The sequence below is a fragment of the Camponotus floridanus genome, unplaced genomic scaffold, assembly GCF_003227725.1.
Source record: "Camponotus floridanus strain SB8 unplaced genomic scaffold, Cflo_v7.5 scaffold8, whole genome shotgun sequence".
NCBI lineage: Eukaryota > Metazoa > Arthropoda > Insecta > Hymenoptera > Formicidae > Camponotus > Camponotus floridanus.
Window position 1 is genome coordinate 1338211 of NW_020229849.1, and position 21577 is coordinate 1359787.

General features: G+C 32.9%; 3 protein-coding genes across 4 annotated transcripts; 1 reads left to right on the plus strand and 2 right to left on the minus strand.

The window, feature by feature from the left end:
• Positions 1-222: 222 nt before the first annotated feature.
• LOC105250798 (60S ribosomal protein L18) lies at positions 223-2247 on the minus strand. The gene is made up of 4 exons (XM_011257078.3): positions 2190-2247; positions 1963-2049; positions 768-974; positions 223-597 (listed from the first exon to the last, which is right to left on the minus strand). The coding sequence occupies exons 1-4, from the start codon at positions 2190-2192 to the stop codon at positions 328-330; spliced, it is 567 nt and encodes a 188-aa protein (XP_011255380.1). The 5' UTR covers positions 2193-2247; the 3' UTR covers positions 223-327.
• Positions 2248-3418: 1171 nt separating this feature from the next.
• On the plus strand, positions 3419-7263 carry LOC105250799. Its single transcript, XM_011257079.3, has 7 exons — positions 3419-3810; positions 3933-4106; positions 4976-5178; positions 5255-5408; positions 5523-5791; positions 5891-6109; positions 6185-7263. Exons 1-7 carry the CDS (start codon positions 3762-3764, stop codon positions 6236-6238), a joined length of 1122 nt encoding a protein of 373 aa, XP_011255381.1. The 5' UTR covers positions 3419-3761; the 3' UTR covers positions 6239-7263.
• A 4617-nt stretch (positions 7264-11880) lies between these two features.
• Positions 11881-21185, minus strand: LOC105250800 (protogenin). 2 transcript variants are annotated; one of them, XM_011257080.2, is made up of 19 exons: positions 20380-21185; positions 18739-19001; positions 18495-18645; positions 18172-18394; positions 17857-18080; positions 17628-17767; positions 17377-17536; positions 17020-17304; positions 16729-16896; positions 16452-16643; positions 16193-16377; positions 15946-16093; positions 15768-15866; positions 15526-15676; positions 15309-15442; positions 14216-14623; positions 13824-14101; positions 13644-13751; positions 11881-12623 (listed from the first exon to the last, which is right to left on the minus strand). In XM_011257080.2, the coding sequence occupies exons 1-19, from the start codon at positions 20444-20446 to the stop codon at positions 12402-12404; spliced, it is 3606 nt and encodes a 1201-aa protein (XP_011255382.1). In that variant the 5' UTR covers positions 20447-21185; the 3' UTR covers positions 11881-12401. The 2 variants fall into 2 exon arrangements, with proteins under 2 accessions (XP_011255382.1, XP_011255384.1); XM_011257082.2 differs by having other exon boundaries at positions 13644-13712; positions 20380-21182.
• Between the last annotated feature and the right edge of the window lie 392 nt (positions 21186-21577).

A 21577-nucleotide genomic window follows, 5' to 3' on the forward strand; every position in this document is an offset into this window, starting at 1 on the left:
AAAAAAAAGCATGTAAATCACACCGAACCTGTTATTTATTATTTAACTTTATACTTTATTCTTCACATATGTGAAACGTTTACAAATTATTTAAAGACGCAATTATAAATCATGATAATAACATGTAAGTTGTAGTAATGAAAACAAGAGAAAAAGCTATTAATTAGTGGAATGAAAAATTCTGTGTACCTGTAGCGTAGTAAGAAAGGAGAGAACAAGAAGTAGTTGTTAAGTAGTTGTTCCAACATTTATTTCCAAGCCAATCAATTGTGTGGGAATATGATTGCGAATGACAGAACGACCACTGAAGTGTATTTGTTATAAAACTTATTTCTTATAACCACAGCTGCGCCTACGGCCTCTTGCCCTCTCGAATTTCCGGCCCTTAGACCGCACGTACGGTTTCGAGTGAGAGTGCGGTACACCTGGTGCTGGACCGAAGTGCTTCACGCTCTCGCGAGCCTTGCGTGGTCCTTGCATCAAAACTGTGCGTTTGCCGGTTGGTGCGCGTAATGCCAGCTGATCAAACGTAATGATTTCACCGCCGGCTTTCAAGATTCGTGCTCGAGCTCTTTCGGTTACACGTAAAGCGCATACCTGTAAGATTCAAAATATTATAATTAATTGATGATACACACTGACATTACATTGCATGTATCGTGCATATATTTCATTGCACATATTTCAAGTATAACATATAATGATTATGCAATACAATCTTAATATTTCCAAGTATTAATATATGCATAAATATGTTATATACGTACCGTCAACTTTGGAATTTCAAAAATCCTTGCATCGTCAGTGACACTACCAACAATTACAGCGACACAGTTCTCCCGTCCAGGTTTCTTCATGAATCGCACAATACGTGCAAGTGAGATAGGTGGTCGATTAATTTTACTCATAAAGAGTCTTCTCAAAATAATTTGATTGAATTTGGAATTTGTCCTTCTTGCCAGGAACCGATAGAGCTAAAATATGACTTCTATTATTATCATGATTTCACGATATAAATTTACTTAAGTTTCAAACTTTAGCTCCAGTGCTTTCCAGTATCCTTTAGAAACTTTATCAATTTTATAATAAAGAAAGATACTGCCAGACAGAAGAAACAAAAAAAAATATATATATAATTTATTAAGAAAAAGATAAAACACAACAAATTTGTAAAAAAATAGACATAAATGTCTTCTTAAATTTTATTTTATGGAGAAATTTGATAACATGTAACATGTAAGTCACAATAATGAAAAGAGAAAAAGTTATTAATTAATGGAATTAAAAATTCCATGTACCTGTAGCGTAGTAAAAAAGAAAAGAAGTACTTGTTCCAACATTTATTTCCAAGCCAATCAATTGTGTGGAAAAATGATTGCGAATGATAGAACGACCACTGTAGTGTGTTTGTTACAAAATATGTTGCGTATATGTTACATGTTATCAAATTTCTCCATGAAATTTTATTCATGTGAGGAGTTACGGTGGGGAAAGTTTGAAAACGACAATTCCACAATGAGTAAAAAAATTACAGCAAGCACATGTATCAACCACAATAATCGCTTTTCAATGTTACAAATAAGCGGAATAGGATAGTTGACAAGAGTTTCTCTAGCGAACTTTCAAAATTGAATCAGTCTATGTAAGATCTGACACAGAGTGCAGCTCGCAGGAGTTAGATTGGATTAAACCTCTTCTCTCCGTCAGTACGAATTTTAAGCTCCTCTTATTTTATTCGATTAATAGATGAAAGATAAAGACTAGAAAATCGCATGGTATCTCTCACGTGTAATAAAAACACGAGATCTAACCTAATCTAGCTTCAATAAAATATTAATAGTAGATGCACTCTTAACTAGACTCGAACGCAACGAAATCGAATGTTTTCATGCAAAAAAGTAGATTGCTGCTTTAAAAATATAAATTAATTAGTAAATGATATAAAGAGAAAAGCTCATTTACCTTGACGAGAAGACGTAAATATACGTCTTGCGACTTGGGCTCCGTTCGCCGCACCTTCCTATCATGTTTATGATTAATATCGATACCCTGCGAAAAGAAATATGCATCGTTAATTAAATTCAAATAGTAAAATATTCGATGGACGAGTTTAATTATCGTGATTGAGCGACAATAATACAATATCGTCTGATTTTTCAATCGAATAAAGTATCGCGGCAACCTCTTACCATTTTGGCAAACCGGAAAAGAAACTACCAAATGCGAGAATCGTGTTTAGAGCGGAAGTGACAGAGGGCACTGCCGTTCATTTTTCTCAGTGGGAGAAACGTACCAAAGACCCTCTAATAACAGACTGGTCATCAAAAGGTCACTTTTGATTGGTCCACCATTTTTATGCAACTCCCGCTCATATTCAAATTTTAATAATCCTATTTAAAAAAAAATATGTAATTGTTAATTGCAAATTATATTTTTTTTTTTTCGAAACAACAATGTCTTTTCTTTACACCAATTGATTCCTCTCATTATTATGTACATAAAAGTATTAAGATAAGATAATCGAAAAATGAATATTTTACAAGATATTTTACGGTTTATGTAAAATTAAGAAACGATTTCAAGCCTCGTAACTCGGAAAGTACTTAATGAAAACTAACTTAATTATAGTGTTTTGGAAAGCTTTCGAGATAAGCTACAAGAATATGTAATCAAAAATAGGTAGTACCATTTAAAAAATTGAGGGTGAGCTTCAAGTGACCTTTAAGTAACTATTTAAGGTCAAATTAATGACACCATCTGATGGCCCCCTTCACGCCATACAACTTTTGTTTGAAACATTTTTTCGTATCTCGCATATTTTTCAAAATATTTGCCTGTTAAGATTAAAATAAATCACCTTGTATAGATAATATCTAAAAAATATTATATAAATTATAATAATAAATTTTAAATTATAATATAAATTATAAATTATAATATAAATTATAATAATAAATTTATTTATATTAAAATATTAATATTATAAATAAAAATAATTATAATGATATAAAATTATAATGATAAATTTTATTTTATTTAAATAATAAATATAAAAAATTATTTTGAAATATATTATTTAGAAAAATTTTTTAAATTAACTTTATATATTACTAATCTCACAAAGATATATGATTACGGCTTGCGACTCATTGTAGATGAGTCTTAAAGAATCGACCAATCACAGTCAAGCATTAAAGAATACTCGACTGTGATTGGTCAATTTCTTGAGTCACAGCTTTAAATCCATTAATCCTACTGCTATTGTAGACAATGCTTAAAACGCACGAATGACGAAAGAGTAGGATCCATCGCCATTTTGAAAATTGTCGAAAGCTCAAATTTGATTGGTCTAGGATGTTGAATATTCCAATATGATTGGCGGAGGGGCGGAGCCATATTTTTGTCGCGGAAACCGACGCACGCTAAAAAAATTAATCCTCTGATTTTTAGGGATTTTTAGGGATTCCTCTTATTTTTATTGTCGTTGACAGTTGTGTTCCTTTTTTCGTGGAATCACTTGTCTCGCCGGGCGCGATCTGGTTCTGCGATAAGCGAGCAGAGTGCGTCGGCGTGTCAAGTGTGCTTTGTATCAATCGAGCTGGCGAAGATTAGGTTATTTAATCAAGACCGCGGGGCGAGAGCGCGGTGGGTCCTACGTGTCATTAAACCGTTATATGTCGTTGCCCAACGACCTTTCCGACGACACTACGCTCTCCAACTAGGAAACGTAGAGTTGAACAACCGTTCAATGACAGGCGATTATGGCAACGCCCACCTGTGATAAGAAAGCGAGGGTGATCGTTCTAGGAGGTGAGATATTGTCAATTTGATTGGTACTTATGTATGTATATGTTATAGTCTGACACATGCAGTATGGGAGAGCGGAAGAGCGGGCAAGATAAAACTGTGACTGAGAGACTCTTATCACGCAGGATGCGGTTTCATCGGACGTAATCTTGTGGAATATCTGCTGGATAACGATCTGGTTTCGTACGTGCGAGTCGTGGACAAGGTACCACCGCAGACTGCATGGCTCAACACAAAACATCAGCGGTTGTTTGAAAATCCCTTGCTCGAATTTAAGAGCGCCAATCTGATTAACATAGGTAAACGCAATAGGATATACTAAGGCAAGCAACAAAAGAGGAATGTTATTTGGGTAGGAATATTATTTGAGAGTTAACAAAGGTCATTAAATTCAGCAAAAATCTTCAATCTCAATTATTTGCTAGAAATTTTTGATAATTTTGTAGAAGAATGATTGAATATTTCAATTCCTTCATTTAATCTCTATATTCTGATTAAGTATGTTTTGTACATATTTTCAAAATATTGAGAATTTAATGAAAATTGTACAGAATGTCCTTACATATGTTTAGAATCTTCAGTACAATTTTTAAATCGATTCACTGAAGCGTTCACATGTTATAAGGATTTTAATTTGCATCGAATTAACATGTGTTCTTTTGGGAAACGTATAATTACGTCGATTCAAATGACAAAAACACATGGAAATAATATTCAAAATTTGTTTAAAATTTGCAAAAGTTTAAATATAGAGAAAATATTTGGTCAAATAATATTATACAAGTACTAACTGGTTAAAAAAATAATAAATATAATTCAATCAAATTAGCCATGTATCTGTCACAAGACGAAATTCTTTGCTAAAAGTTAATCATTTCGATTAACAAAATTCGAAATATTTCATTAAAAACGCAATAAATATTAAAAAATACATCTCTGCACTGTAGCTAAGATCAAATTGCAATATTCCACACAATTTCTTACTCAAAATACACCAAAAGTGGATATATTCGTCAATATTGATTTTCAGCTACTTTTTGCTGAGATATTGTACATACAAAACATCCTTAATTGAAACCATCTCTCTTGCCTCAGTCTATCATGTGAAATATGAAACATGATACAGACAGTTATATGTAAAGGGATAATTTTTGTCAACCGGTACAAGCATCCTGTCAAAATGCATTTTCATCCGACGAGCCTATCGATTATGTGTTCAATTGTGCTGGCGAGACAAAGAGCAGCCTCACAGATCCGGTGTATAAAGAGGGCATTTACAAATTGAGCGTAAACTGTGCCCAATTAGCAGCCAAGATTAAAGTCTTGCGTTATGTGGAAATATCTTCTGGCCATCTTAATGTTTCTGAAAAGGTATCCTTTTGTTATTCACATATATTTTAATATATGAATATGAATTCAGGATTTATTATTGTGTAATATTGTATAGACACCTCATAAAGAAGAAGATGCTGGAGAACCATGGACGTTTGTCGCGAAATACAAGTTACAAGTGGAACATGAATTGAAAAATATACCAGATTTGAAGTATACTATACTTAGACCAGCCATTGTGTACGGTTGTGGTGACAAAACTGGCTTAGGTAATTCTAAAAAATATAATTTTCATAATTTTATTTTATTACTGAAGTATCTGCATCTTCCATTAACTTAAATAAAAAAGAGGAGTAAAGTTGAGTAAATTTTATAATTTTCAGCACCGAGATTAGTAGTAGGCGCAGTTTATAAGCATTTAGGAGAAATGATGAAATTACTCTGGGGACCAGATCTTCATATGAATACGGTTCATGTAAGAGATGTCGCGAGAGCTATCTGGCATGTAGCCAATAGACCAGAAACAATAGGCCAAACATATAATCTCGTCGATGAGGGAGATTCCACTCAAGGTTCTATCAGTGCCATAGTCTCAGAATTGTTCAATATCAATCACGATTATTGGGGCACAACGCTATCTACATTAGCCAAGGTAAAGTATATTATTTCAGCACATATCTATGACATTTAAAAACAGATTATTAAAATTTTCAAGAAAATAGTAATTATATCTTACTCTGATACTTTGTAGACTGACATGAATTCTGTTGTTGAGGAAGTAAATGACAAACACATGGGCCCCTGGGCAGAAGCATGTCGCAAGGATGGAGTAGAAAATAGCCCTCTGTCACCCTACATAGATCAAGAGCTTTTATATAATAAACATTTATACTTACAATCTGGAAAACTTTCAAATACCACAGGATTTACGTACCTGTATCCTAAATTAACAAAAGATGCTCTTACAGAGGTAAGTCGAGTCTGGAGAGAAAAATGCATGTAAAAGTTTAATTACTTTTAATTAATTGGTCTCACGAATTTACAGGTACTCGATGACTATGTAAGCATGAGGATCTTTCCACATTCTTTGGTCCTGTAAACTTTAGCAATATTGACTGCCGAATTCAAATATATTGACAAGCGTACGATAATTCTACAACTATCAGATCCAGACGGACGCCAAGCGCCGTTTCACCGTGTGCCTAGAAAAGGGTTCTATACGTGTTATTATATACATTCTATCCCAAGTTATATATTTTTACTTGACGCTTGACGCGCGCCAACAGATGATACTAAATGAGTTTATAGAGAAGCGCATATATCTGGAATTCGAAGATTTCGTAGATGGGCCTATCTCGCCAATGTGATAAAATAGCAATTAATGTACTTAATTTTACCAATTTTCAAAGTACAGACATTTTTTGCACCTTCGCTGAAAGGTTGCACTAGTCAAACTCTTATGAATGATTCGGAACAATGTTAAGAAGCTTGTGGTCGAAAAAAAAAATATATATATATAAAGAAGCTTAAACTTAAGACTATATTCATAATTCATAAATCAATTTGGATGGATATATTTTAGATCAAAAAAAGAAAACTAAAGAAAGACGCTTTTTATATGCCATTTTTTCCAGACTGTGGATTGTACTAATAAAGTTGTCGGGAATCCATATACTTTTTATTGTTGGATATGGGATATAGAGGAGGAATTTTCTCTTTTATATTCGCCACATTCCAAGATGCATTTTTTATAAGCTATGAATTAAGTTGAGAAATCTTTCTATTCCAGTCAAATATTACTATCGCATAGCTTTATCGATAACTCAATTATGTATGTACGACCTAAAGGATCGCACGAGTACAAACTTTGTGAGAAACGCGTTTCTAAAAAGTACATACAAAAGATATTCCTTATTCACGTATGAATGATTGTTTATATTGATAGATTTATATATGAGCGCTGCATGTACTTGCATACATTTAATATAAAACAAAAAAAAAGTGACTATTCCTTTATTGGCATTGAATGCCTCGATAATATTAATATTACATTATTTCGATTCTATTGTTACACGTCGTTGTATAGATTTTTGATAATAAAGTTGCTTCATTTATGAAACTGTATATTGGATCTTGCTGTACCCTTGTAATATAAGTTCTCTCAATGTGTGCAGAGGGGACACATTTTCCACATAAAATGCATTTGTACACTGTCTTAATTTTATTGAATCAGAGGTATTACAACAAGACGACGTATTCAAGAAGGGTCAACAATATTATTAAATATTTCGTATATTTAGTCTTAATACTTCAAACAATAAGATTATAGTTTCATGTAGTTTCATTCTTTTTTTTATACGTAATATATTAAAATATATATTTTATATAATGTTCTTTGCAGATAATACATATATAATATATATACAAATCGCAGATAAAACGTATGTACAAAGTAACTGCACCCTAAAAAATACGTAATCGCGCATATATTAAAATAATAAATCTAAATAAAAAAAAAAGAAGAGGATGAGATATGAGGGTTTACGGAAAATAAATTAAATCTTCTCGTATATATATATATGTATATAAAGTTATAATTAACGATAATAATAATATAAATGAATAAATTTTTGCTGTGTAATTTTTCTCTCTTCTTTTTTTGTATATATCGCGTAAAATAAAGTATGTAAAATGTGTCTTGGCAATTATACATACATATATTGTACATACTAGAGCTGATATACAGTATACATATACATATATATGTATCTATACATATTGTATACGTGTATATACCCACCGGGCGAGAAAATATATTCTTTGAGGTAAACTGTGCATAAATGTAAACAATAGTGTCTAATAGGTACCGAAGTTAAGTTAAAATTAAGTAATGTAAATCACTCTCTATGTTGTGAGAGAGTGACAATTACGGAGGTATATTCGTTCGACTAGAGCCGCCGTACAATATAATCAATACTTGCTACTGTGTATTCAACGTTACAGTTCGTCTGTGATGAATTATATCGTACTCTGCATAGAAGGAATGTGTGCATATGAAATAATCTTGCACCGATCTCATTGATATATGAGGGAGATTTAAAAGACGATTAAAAAAAAAATGTTCTTCTCTCTCTTTGGCTGCCTGTATATTGTATATTATTCCTAAATTAAAGTATAGTAAAAAAATAATGCATAAATGAAAATTGACTATCGAGAGATCTACAATGTGTTGATCCTTCGAGTCGTTAATTATTATAGTAATTAATGATCGATGAATATGCGAAATATTGAGATGCAGTGATAAATGGATTATAGATCTATGAGGGTGGTGTGTGTGTATATCATTTCCGACATTTGCATTTGTACACTGAAAAAAAAATTTTGTTGAATATTGCCAAAAAAATATTCTGTTGTAGTAACTGTACATCGTTGTACTGAATTCTCTTTTGAATAAGCTTTTTTTACATCAACAAATTATTTCGGAATATTTTAATTATATTTATTTGAACGTATCGGACAATATATTTAATTGAGCAAAACAAATTTTGCCTTTTTCAACCAAGTTTTTTTTTTCAATGTAATAATACAAAAAAATGCTATATACAATGCGATGCTTATTGCTTTTGTATGTACTAAAATAATAGTGGATTTTATGAGACGTATACGAAGTGTATTACGTAAAGTGTTACCCAGTTGTACTCTCAAGAGAAACGACCTGCAACACTTTACGGAAGGCACTTTGCATAGTTGACGCGATTATCTCTCCGCACGGCGACTCTATAGTCTCTGTCAATTGTTTACGACGCCTAAAAACTTATCACATCCATGAAATTATTTCAAGAGCACTATGGTATATACGGAGTGTTTGGATTAAATTATTGATTGCTGTTGTTGACGTTTAACTCGCCGCTGCGGTTACTTTTCTGCACGGTGCTTATGCCTTCTACATAATACAATAACGATATCAAATCAGGAATACAGCAGCAGAAATGTGACCGGAGAAACGTGTGTTACAACTAGAGAAGTATAAAAGTATATTAGCCTACTTAAATGTAAAAAGATGGATGAGGACAGTTTTGATAAGCGTAAACCCATTCTCTTTCACTCAACTCATATACAACTCTGCCAATCGTATATCTACCACACAAGAGGAAGTAAAATAGTGCGAAAAGCGAATTATTATTCATTACATACTTTCTGCCGCTTGTATTTCATCACTCAACGCGTCATACCTCTCTTAAAGTTAAAAGATCTCTTTTCGATGACCAAATATTCTTATTCTTTTTTTTTTCTTCTTTCTAATAATATTGGTGGTTCTTAAAAAAATTATTCTTCAAAGTATAAGCTGCAGATATATATTTCTTTCGGAACATAAAAAGTTCAATACCGCGAGAATATACCTTTGTGTGTGCGATGCATGTGATATTAACAATATGTAATGAACTAAGGAACAATCGGTTTAGTATTCTGATTTTTTTCTCATCATTGTATACCAGCTGTCATTAACGCTTTATAAGATCCATTTTCTAAAATATACCATCAACAAATACAAAAAAGTACATGAAAAAGAAGCATATGAATGTATATACTTTCAACAAATATGGAAATAATATAAAATGTAACAGGCATATATATGACAACAAACGCAAAACATATTAATTAAATAAAATCATAAGCCAGACACATTGAAAATGTGCAAACGCACGCATTCGCAACAAATAAAGGTTGCTGCGCAAGAACTATTTAATATATAAATTCAATATCATGTATATATGCGATCTGTGAGATTCTCATAATTATATTTATAATACATATAACAAGTTCCATGTATTCATGTGTGTAAATAAAATGATTCTTTCTATTTCTGTAGAACTGTATGCAATCTGTAAACTATATAGAACTATTGTAATGATTTGCGGAGCCCAATAAATGGAGAATAAGTAAATCATGGTGCACAGTTATCAACTAAAATATTCATTAAACATCAAGTATCTGCTGTAACAATGGTATCTTTTCTTTTCTCCCGAATAAAAACTGAAACTATATTTTCGCGGAACATTTTCCATATATATATATTAGATTTCTAACAGACTCTGTTATGAAAATGCGGTATAATATTCTATGGAATGAAGATACGATATAGAGACCTTTTTTTAATATACGTGCAGATTGAATTAATTCTAGCATTACTTGTTTTCATACTGTGCTCATGATGACTATATTGCATGATCCAGGGTGTAATGTGTTCATCTAAAGTATATACTGAATGTAAAATGCAATAAATAACAATTAGTGGAGGTACAGTAATAACATTGACATTTCTACGTCTCACTCTAAAAGATATAGCTTATTTTCTATCAGGTACTGTGTTGGGTTTTTCTGTCATGGTAACATGCACCAGTCTGGAATATGTGTCTTGTATGTTAGTCTCAATGCTGCTTCTTGCTTTTTTGTGTAATACACAGAACTGCTTTATACCAGCTAACACGCTAAATATCGTACAAAAAAACGTTGACGTTTAATTGTACCGATTATCTAATCGTTTTAAAAACGATATCAATCTTATGAACGGAAAGAAGCCGAGAAATATGTAAAAATCTTACGTAAATTATTCTGAAGAATAATCTCCGTTAATTATAAAAATATCGCGTCTATTAATACATACAGTCTTTAAGATCTCTTATAGAAGTAAATGAACGTGAAAAATGAGATGATCTCTATTTCCTTTACGTGCTATTTTAATTTGAATTACTATAATTCTGAGCACAATTATCTTTCCGAATATTCTTCCCATTCATAGGATCCCTCTCTAAAGTATGACATATCAATAATCCATTTTAAACTAATACAAACTTACGTTAAATATTTTAGGAAAAGCTATATTCGATAAAAATTATTATTTTTCAATTCGCTGCACACCAACTCCAAATACAAAAGAAATTTAACTTTGATTTCTTAAAGAAATCAATGTTTACTTTTTTTTATATAGAAATGAATATTTTTAATGACACACATACGGTATATTAAAATAAAAAGAAAGAAAGAGAAAAAAGAAAAACACGAAATAAAATGTTTTCTTAACATTCCTAAAAACGCGTAGCATCTGGTTAGAGCCTTTCCCTGTCTTCTTAATACTAAATGTTTTTTTTTCTCTTGTTTATAATTAAATATTATCAATGGAAAACTTATTTTGGAATGATTAGTGTCTGCGCTTTCGCATTTTAAGCGATCGTCCGAAACTGTTGTCAGAACGAAACTTCGTCGACTGAGTTTAGGCCATACTTTGCCCGGCATATTTAGCAATTTTATGTCTCCAAACGAAGGAATGCACGTTTGTATATGTTTCTATTACATCAGCATTCAAAATGATTTTTTATGAACATATTCACAATTAACAATTATTCTATTCTATTTACAGAGGCATTTGGAAACTTACTATTTCATTTGTTTATTTTGTTCGCGCATCTCTTAAGGTTGTTTATTTTACATAGAATTATTCAAAATATCGAGAATTGATAGAAATTAACAAATTAAGCGTTTTTGAAAAGATTTATGCAGAAATGTTGCATTTGGTTGTTAAATTTGGCTGAAAAATATGTTTGTATTCATATACATTGCTCAAAGGAAAAGTTTCAAGAAATATTCTCAGTTAATTCTTTCATATTAATTAATTTCATAATTATTTTCGCGCAAACTCTTTAATTATTTTCAAAAATACATAATTTTTTAACACTTTCCTATCAAAATCCCTTTAAATAATATTTTGAATTAATCTATGTACACACAAATAAGTCCGGCAAACGTTTCAAATATCGTTTACATGATCAATGCACTGCAACGTTAGGAATGTCAATAATGCAAAGCAATGAATTTGGGAAACGTCTTGCTTTTATCGAAAATTGCTTACGCAGACATTTGTCTTGTTCTCCGCGGGCAATAAACGTATCTTGCTCGTAAATATTTACATAACATGCGACCAACGTCTTGAAATCGGATGCGAATTTCTACCCTGATCGCATGTCAGACAATATTTCTACTTGCACAAGTCGCGTCGAACTTAGTCAGGTTGTGGCAATTTTACATTGCTTTCGTTTTCGCGGGAAAATTTGTTTTTTTCCATGCTTTCTCGCAATATTGTTTCGGAACGATTGACGTGTCAACTATAAGAGAGGAGGAAACAGGAGAATTCCAGGAGGTATTCCTATTTACTGCATACCTCGATACGAAGCATTGAACACTTTAGTGTTTCGCCTGATGCATTTTCAGCCATTTGGTCCGAGAGCCGGAACAGATGTACACGGGGCTTTTGGCGATGATGAAGTCTCTCCGTCCGGACATCCTGAATTGTTATTTAAACTGCTACTGCTACTGCCTAAAGTACAATTGACCATTGTGAGCTGCGTGCCTTCTAAATCTTGTTCATTCTCCTCTTCCTCCTCCTCTTCTTGTTGATTATTTGAGGCGGAACTGCCTCTTCTTTTGTACTGTAATCACGAAAATCACGGATTAATTATTAACAAAAAGCCGCTATTGTACACAAGGTTGGCATGTTTTAAACAATGTGTTTAAAACTGTTTGATTAAAACTTATTTAAAACAGTGGACACTGTTTTAAACTGTTTTAAACTACTGTTTAGAACCGTCTAAAATATCGCAAATAAAATATATGATTATTTGGAAAAGAAATTGTAAAAAAAATTAGAAACAAACAAAAACTTATAGATGTGTATGTTGCAAAAAAGTTTTTGTTTTAGTGTTTTTAGTTTTTTATCTATATTTATGTAACACATATAGATATAAAAATATAAATAATAAAATAAAAATGATAAGATAGGTATTACTTTAGCAGAATATTTATTTTTGAATATTAAATAACAATAACTACAATAAAGATTACTTAGAAGATATTGACTAACTTTACATTTTACATTTTAGCATTTTAAATTAATAGTACATAACTCATAGCAGGTCAGTAGTTCTAAAAAAAATTCTTCTTTTAAAAAGAAAAATTGAAGTTTTTTATTTTTCTTTTATTTATAATTTATGTCGAGAATTAAACATGAGGTTACTTAATAAGAAAGGAATCAAAGTATTATATATTAAATATTATTAACTAGAACTTTTTTTTTAACTACCTGCTATAAGTTATGTACTATTAATTTAAAATGCTAAAATATAAAATGTAAAGTCAGTCAATATCTTCTAAGTAATCTTTATTGTATTGATTGTTATTTAATATCCAAAAATAAATATTCTGCTAAAATAATATCCATCTTATCATTTTTATTTTATTATTTATATTTTTAATAACGTTGTCAATTTTGGCAACGTTATTTACAGTTTAACGCTAGCGAAAAATTTAAATATTTACATAAATCAAAGCTATTAAATGTTTTTTGCTTGTTTAAAACATGCTTTTCTTGTTTAAAACATGTTTTTTGTTTAAAATAAAAAAAAAACAAGTTTTTTGCCAACCCTGCAAGATGATAAAACTCGTAACAATACCTGAGGGTTTTCCATAATATGAACATCTTTCGAGCCTCCATTTACCTCCCATGGCGACAATAAGGGTTCCTTCGCACAAATTTCAAAAACTCCATTAGATTGTGCACCCTATGCAATATATATCGTGTATTATCCCTGATTGAGATATATAAATTCAACCTAAGCTTTGTGTTTCATTACCTTTGCATCGGAATGGGGATTCGTTTCGAGCGGAGATGATGGGCATAGCACAGCCAATTCAATTTCGTTCGAGGCACAGGTAGCGTTCGCTTGTTGATTCACGGAAGTGGAGGACTGCTCCGCGCAACATCCGTTCCCGTTTCGCGATAGTACACGCCCATTCGTAGGCTGAGCACCATTTCTCAACGAGCGAGAATTCTCGAACTTCCTCCGACAGTATATACTACATAGACATATCGCGATAAATCCGATGCTTATGCTGACTCCGAGAATCACACCTGTTTTTTAATCATAATAGCATGTACCGATGAATATAATTTTACACAATTTAACACAATTAAATGATTAACACAATTTTTTTTTACATCCAAGTTTTTTACTCTTTCACTCACCTAAACTCTGATCAGGCTTAGGGTTTTGCGGTGGCTTATCCTCCTTGCCTGATGGATCGGGCACTTGCGACGCTCCACCACCACCGCTACCACCGGTACCACCAGGACTACCACCAGAACTACCACCGCCAGTAATAATAATGATTGGATCCGATGGTTTTCCATAGCCAGCTCTCGTCGCCGCTCGTACCATAACAAAATACTGTTTGCCCGGCACTAAACTCGGTAGGGTCGTTGATGTTTTATTACCGGGCACAGTCACGTTGCCCCACATCGCCGTCAAGTCCATGGTATACGCGACGAAATAATTTTGTATGATACCGTTCACGTTGCTTGGTTCTTTCCACGCGATTCGTACCTTCGTATTATTACCCAAGAACCATTGTACCTCTTCGACTTTGCCAGGGACTGTAAAATTCGTTTAGAATAAATATAATATAAAGATATCTATATATATATCTATATACAGGGTGTTTCAGACCACCCATACCACCCATTTAAGGACTAGAAAAGTGGTTATTCAAAAAAGTAAAAACATTTTCTTTATAAATCGGGTGCGCTCTATCGAATGGTGATATTTTCAATTTCTTCCGGCCGGAAGTGCATTTTTTGCAATTAACAATTTCATATTTTTTCTTAAAAACAACTGTATGTTTTCTTTACACCAATTGATTCCTCTCATTATTTTGTATATAAAAGTATTAAGGTAAGATAATCGAAAAATGAATATTTTACAAGATATTTTATAGTTTATGTAAAATTAAGAAATTATTTCAAGCTTCATAACTCGAAAAGTACTTCAAAAAAAAATAATTTATTATAGTGTTTTGGAAAGCTCTCGAGGTAAGCTACAAGAATATGCAAGAATGAAAAATAGGGGGTTCCATTTAAAAAAATGCACTTCCGGTCTGAATCACCTATTTCCGGCCGGAATCAGAAGTTGAAAATATTACCATTCGATAAAGCGCACCCGATTTATAAAGAAAATGTTTTTATTTTTTTTAAATAACCACTTCTCTAGTTTTTAAATGGGTGATACGGATGGTCTGAAACACCCTGTATATTGTAACCAGATAATAACTTTGTTTCTTACCATCTTCGTTGGTGTAACATTCTATAGATTCACTGTAGAGACTGGTTTGATTCGTGTTGTGTCTAATGACTCTTACTTTAAACTGATACAAAGTAAAAGGCTTCAGTTTGTCAACATTTATTTTTGTATCGTCTCTGTAATATATTTCACATGGATTAAAAAAACATCTATATGTTATAAAATTATATTCAAAAAGAAAATTAAGCTATATACTCACATGGTAAAACATTCAGAATTGTCAGGAGGTGCATGAACCGCATGATAACAAAGTTCAAATGAATCTATACTATGCATATCAGACAATGTCCATGTTACATTTATGGACGTGGGTGAGACAGGAATAGCCTCCAAAGACATTGGTATGGTATCTAAAAAAATTACGAAATTATTATATATAAATTTTTGTCTATTTTTTATTAAAAATGAAAATAAATTATATTAAATCTAACAAAAACTTACTAATATTGGATTGTGCAGTCTCTATATGTTTTGTCAAGCAACTTGTTGCTTCACCCAAACTCACCATGCACAAACCCATGGTATAAGAAATATTCATATCTAAATAAAAATAAATTATTATTTTTTATCTATAATGCTATCTAAAAAGAAGAAATGTCATGTAATGCAAAATATTTACCAAGATCAGTAAACAGATATTCAGTAATATTTTGTGGTAAAAGAATAGTAGCTAATTTTTCACCATCTTGATTTTCACAATAAATTTGCCAAGAATCAAATTTTGATTCAATTTGATCATTTTGCTTGAATTTAATTTTCCATTTCATCTAATATCAAGAAAAGAAGAAAATGTTTATAAGAGGCAATTCAAATAATTATAAATATTATATTTTTCAAAATTCAATCAATAAGTACTATATACTAACCTTAATTATCGAAGCGTTTACAATTAATACTTGAATATCCACAATATTCCTTATAGTAAATTGATTAGATTCAGAAGATGGCATGGTTACAGTAATCCAATTCAATTGTGTCTCGCTAATATTTGGCCAGCCTTGTTTTGTTCTTGCCAATACTCGAAGATCATATTGTGCTCCGGGTATCAGATCTATGATCATAATATACATTTACATAATTACATAGGATGCTCTTTTTAATAAAAAATAACAACTAGATAAATACCCATAAGTATGTGGTACTCAATAGTGGCAGGTAGAAAAAGTATTCTGACAGATGGATGCTGGTGGAGTCTCCACTGTAGTTTATATTCCACCACAACGCCGCGAGATTCCTTTTTACTCAAAGGCTCCCATGATACATTTAGTTTTGTACTACTGATTATATCCACATTCATTTTTGGTGCGGCTTTAGGAACTTAAGGAGCAGATATTTTAAAATTTAATTTAAACAATATTACATCAGATCATCAAATTAATGCAGACAAATAAGGAATGCTTACCACTTGGAGCTGTGGAACACAAAATGGTAGCTGATTGATCGCTAGCACCATAATTATTCCACACTCGTATGTAAAATGAATAATTTGTAAATGGTTCAAGAAGCTTTGTTACTTCTACAGATGTAGAATTCCCTGGTTCTGGCGGAGAGACTTCCTCTTTACCACCTTCTGTCATGAAAAATATAAAATATTAATATTATATTGTACTAAATATACCAATATATGGAATTAAACTGCAATTTTCTCAAATCTCTCTATATCATACTTATCTTAAATCGTAATCGAACTCACCTACAGGACTGTAATGGACGGTATAAGCTGTAATACTGGTATATGGTAGAGACTTTGGTGGTTCCCACGAGATTAAAATTCTAACTGGTGAAACAGCGTGACATTTTAAAGAAGTAGGTGCGGCGGGACTATTGCGCGACGTATTTACTTGCAGCCGACCAGCGGCCCAAATTTCACCCGCTGAATTTACCGCCACACATTGGTATATGCCAGAATCAGACGGTACCGTCGCTGATATTGCTAATTCTATCTTATTGTATTCCTTAACGTAAGTCGTTCTGCGACCTATCAACATACAGGATGCGTAATCAGAGTAAATTTAACACATAATTTGTTTTATCTCTATAATTATTTTACCATTGATAGTAATATTCAACGAGTCTTTCAGCCAATAAATTTGAGGTACGGGTGATCCCTGCGCCTGACACTCGAATCTCGCTGTTCTTCCATTTGGACAGATTTGGTTCGTCGGCGTTTTTATAAATGATGGTGGAATCAATATATCTACAGTTACATTCTGTAACAATTTAAACGAAAAATATATTTGTCAATTTACACGTGTATATTTATTAAATATCTTTTATATATTTCATCTCAATTATACCGACCTGTATTTCTAAATCATTGGTGATAAGATTTTTCGAAGAACATAAATAGACACCAGCATTGGAAACATTTACATTTGTTAATGACAGTATAGCAATGCCAATAGTAGAATTAAAAAGGATGCGAGATTGTGTAACATTAGCTGAGAACATAAATGCAATCAAATTTATTAAATGTTGCCCAACACTTAAATGCATGTAAGTCTGTTTTTTTAAGTCTGTTTTTCTTTACCTATATAACGAGGAATAAATGACCATGTTATGAGTGGTAATGGATAACCAGATGCAGCACATGCCAGATTAAGATTTGATCCGTTGAGTAGCCAATAATTGTAAGAAGTCTGTGGAAACAAAACTGATGGAGTATGCGATCTGTTATCATTTCTTCTTGAAATAACTGTTAGTTTTGCTTCTCTGCTCTTTTTCTTCTTTAAAAATTCATTTGTGACTATGCATCTGCAACACAATGTTTATTTATTTAATTTAAAGTATAAAAATTAATATCTATATAATGGAAAGAAAAAAAAATAAAAATTATATCATGTACCTGTATGAGCCAGCATCTGACAGTTTCGTTGCACTTATATACAGAACACCTGGTGGTACCATAGAATACTTTGATTTGTTATGATAAGATAACAATGTTTCGTTATGCTGCCACGTAATATTGGGTGGGAAAGGAACACTGTCTATCAAGCAAGATAATCTTGCAACTTCACCTTCCTGAACAGTGATATTTTCTGGAGATTCTTTAAATGTATGTGCAAACTCTGTAATGTGCAATATTTGTTGTAGTAATTATAATATTCTAGATATCAAAAGAAATTTAATACGCTCATATATATTGTACTACCAATATATTACATTTACCTGCTATTTGAACAAATGTAGGAGCCGACCGTATCAAACCTCCTAAACTGGTACGTGTTACACAACGATATTCATCCTTATTGTGGTTTCTAGCATTAACAATACTACTCCTTTCCTTTTCTTTGAACTTTTGCATTTGTAAATTTTGTTTCTACATATAACAGAGTGATATATAATTTAATGCTTGATGGACATTACAATCTGGCAATAATTAATCTATATCAATGTATATATTGTCTTTTACCTTGTAAAAGTGAAGAGAGCCATTGGAAAGAAGAACACAGCGAGTAAGACCACATGGAGGTGCTGGTAGTCCATTGTGCAACCAAGATACAGTCTCGTTTGAACCAGCTATGCAACTAAGCGTGATTCCCTTTTTTCCTAGTATCACATGGCCGCTAGGTTGAATTTCCAGTGTTAATCCAAGTCCCTTGGTTAGACCAACATCAGAACTATCTGGTTTAGACACGTTCCTACCACTGATGTTCCCTCCAATACCCTTAACACCTTTAAACAAGCAGTTTGAAAATAATAATATTTTCAAGAATATAAATAATGACATTTTGGGAGAAATATTTGATAACATGAATAAATAAATATATAATATTATGTATGTTGTAGTTTTTTTCTTTGCTATCGTGAAAAATGCTTTTAATTCGTGCACAGAGAAAAATGTATACTATATTTAAGTAAATATTATTTATTTTAAGTATATCATAAGTTTGTATATCCGCAAATATATCATAAGTTTACCACTAGTATTAAATTTAATTGAATATATTCTGAATTTTAGTAAGTGCAGTATTTTAGTCAAGAATATTAAATTAAAAGAAAAATTTGGTTTGTTTACCACATAAAGTAAGTTTGATTTTTTTTTATACAACTTTACAATATTCTTGAAGAGAAAATAAATTCTTCTTTTGAATACATGATAATGAGGTTTTCCAACACTTGTGACGAGTATATTTTAAGACTATCATCAAGAATATATTCTTTGTTGAAGAAAAGTATTACTTAAAAAAAAAAAAATAAACTGAGTAATCACTTTTCTGAGCAGTAGAATGATATTTTTCTTTGTGTGCTTAGAAATTGATACAATTAACAATTAGTCCAATAGACTTATTCTCTACTCTTGTATTCCATTAAAAAATATAACTGCTTCAGAACATTTCAACTTCGAGAGACAAAATCACATAAAATGCTTCTTACAAAAGCGCAATATCAAATCGCTTTTGTACAACTTAGACCGATGAATGTCACACAGAGAAAAATGTATACTGTATTCAAGTAAATATTATTTATCTTAAGTTTGTATATCTGCAAATATATCGTAAGTTCATCACAAGCATTAAATTTAATTAAATATATTCTGAATTTTAGTAACTGCAGTATTTTAGTCAAGAATATTAAATTAAAACAAAAATTTGGTTTGCTTACTACAAAAGTTGACATAAAATAAGTTTGATTTTTCTTTGATACAACTTTGCAATATTCTTGAAGAGGAAATAAATTCTTCTTTTGAGTACACGATAATGAGATTCAACACTTGTGACGAGTATATATTCTAAGACTATCATCAAGAATATATTCTTTGAAGAAAATTATTACTTAAAAAAAGAAAAATAAACCGAGAAATCATTCTTCTTGTCAGATAGAATGATATTTTTCTCTGTGCATCGGCGAAGAATTAATTCACATCAATTTATATGGGGAAAAACAGCGAGCTCTCAAGAACATCGAGACGACGTCTGGACTCATGTGCGCATCAACCAGGGCATCGTCGTTCGATTCGCTCCGAGTCGCCGTCCAAGAAAAACCCACCGACCCGGAGGAGAGAGGATCGCTGCCAGAAGATCCCCAACAAACATGCAGAAAAAAATCGCACCTGCGGCACAAGCTGGCTTCAGCACTTCCGTAATCAAGACGCTCAGCAAGAGTACTCGCGCCGCCATATATCCGCGCTCATCGGCAACGGCGCGTGTGTGCTTGGGTCGCGCGTGTATATATGTATATATGTATGTGTATGGTGTGTATATAGTTGCTTCACTGGCAGAGGAGCGCGGCGGCCGTGGCTCGCCGTCGTCGATTCGTCGTTTTCTTCGACTTCCTCGTCGTCGTCGTCGTCGTCGAGCTGCTGACGGGGAAGATTCGTCGCCGCATCTTTAGACGTCGATCGGGCCGGCCTCTTCGGAGCCGAGAGAGGACGGAGCATCCGCTGTCGCCGGCCGTTCCGTTCGCCGAGCTCGAGCGCCCCCCCTTCTCCTCCTCCTCCGCGCCCTCCCTCTCTTCCGCCACCGCCTCTCCCCTCCCCGCGCTCGCGCTGTTTAACTTCGCGTGTGTATATACGCTCACATCGTCCCGATACCGGCGCGGCGCGCGCCTGATTCTGATCCCGAAGCCGATGGACGCTGAGGGAGAGAAGGATTGACCGGAAACCGGGCGACGAGGCGCGGGAAGCGGAATGCACGAAATAATGCACGCGTGAACACTCGCGGGATTCTCGAGAGAGGATAACGAGATGAGACAGTCGACGGTCCTCCTGTGGATCCAGCCGCTTTATCGGGGTTTCCCCCCCCCGGAAAGTTTATCGCTCGCGCGTCCTCGTTCCCTTAGCACGCGACTTGTTCGTTCCTGCTCGCCATCTTGCCGTCCCTCGGGCGTCCTCGTTCCCCAGCGCCGCCTGGCGGCGCGAGAGGGAGACTCGTGGCGCGGCCACGCGGCGTCCGATGGAAACGGGAGCGTGTACCATGCGGTGTCCTGTCAAAGTTCAGATGATATATTTGAATTTTACTTTTAAGGATGTTTTGTAGATATTTTCAAAATATATGTAAAATAAATATATTGAGAACTTCATGAAAATTGTACAGAATGTCCTTACGTATATTTAGAATTTTCGGTACAATTTTTAAATTATTCACCCGATTCATTAAAGAATTCAAATTATAAGGATTTTAATTTGTGCCGAATTAACATGTGTTCTTAGGGGAAACGTATAATCACGTCGATTCAAATGACAAAAACACATGGAAGTAATATTTAGAATTTGTTTAAAATTTGCAAAAGTTTAGATACAGAGGAAATAT

Bases quoted from the DNA above. Each gene is read 5' to 3' on its own strand.
- LOC105250799 (XM_011257079.3), top strand. From the start codon at position 3,762: ATGGCAACGCCCACCTGTGATAAGAAAGCGAGGGTGATCGTTCTAGGA. The intron at 5,409-5,522 runs GTAATTCTAAAA...TATAATTTTCAG, and splicing joins TGGTGACAAAACTGGCTTAG to CACCGAGATTAGTAGTAGGC. The intron at 5,792-5,890 runs GTAAAGTATATT...GATACTTTGTAG, and splicing joins CGCTATCTACATTAGCCAAG to ACTGACATGAATTCTGTTGT.
- LOC105250798 (XM_011257078.3), bottom strand. The intron at 975-1,962 runs GTAAATGAGCTT...GTCATATTTTAG, and splicing joins ATTTACGTCTTCTCGTCAAG to CTCTATCGGTTCCTGGCAAG. The intron at 598-767 runs GTACGTATATAA...TGAATCTTACAG, and splicing joins TTGAAATTCCAAAGTTGACG to GTATGCGCTTTACGTGTAAC.
- LOC105250800 (XM_011257080.2), bottom strand. From the start codon at position 20,446: ATGGCGGCGCGAGTACTCTTGCTGAGCGTCTTGATTACGGAAGTGCTG. The intron at 17,537-17,627 runs GTCGGTATAATT...AAATTGTTACAG, and splicing joins CCAATGATTTAGAAATACAG to AATGTAACTGTAGATATATT. The intron at 15,443-15,525 runs GTGAGTATATAG...AATATATTACAG, and splicing joins AATTCTGAATGTTTTACCAT to AGACGATACAAAAATAAATG.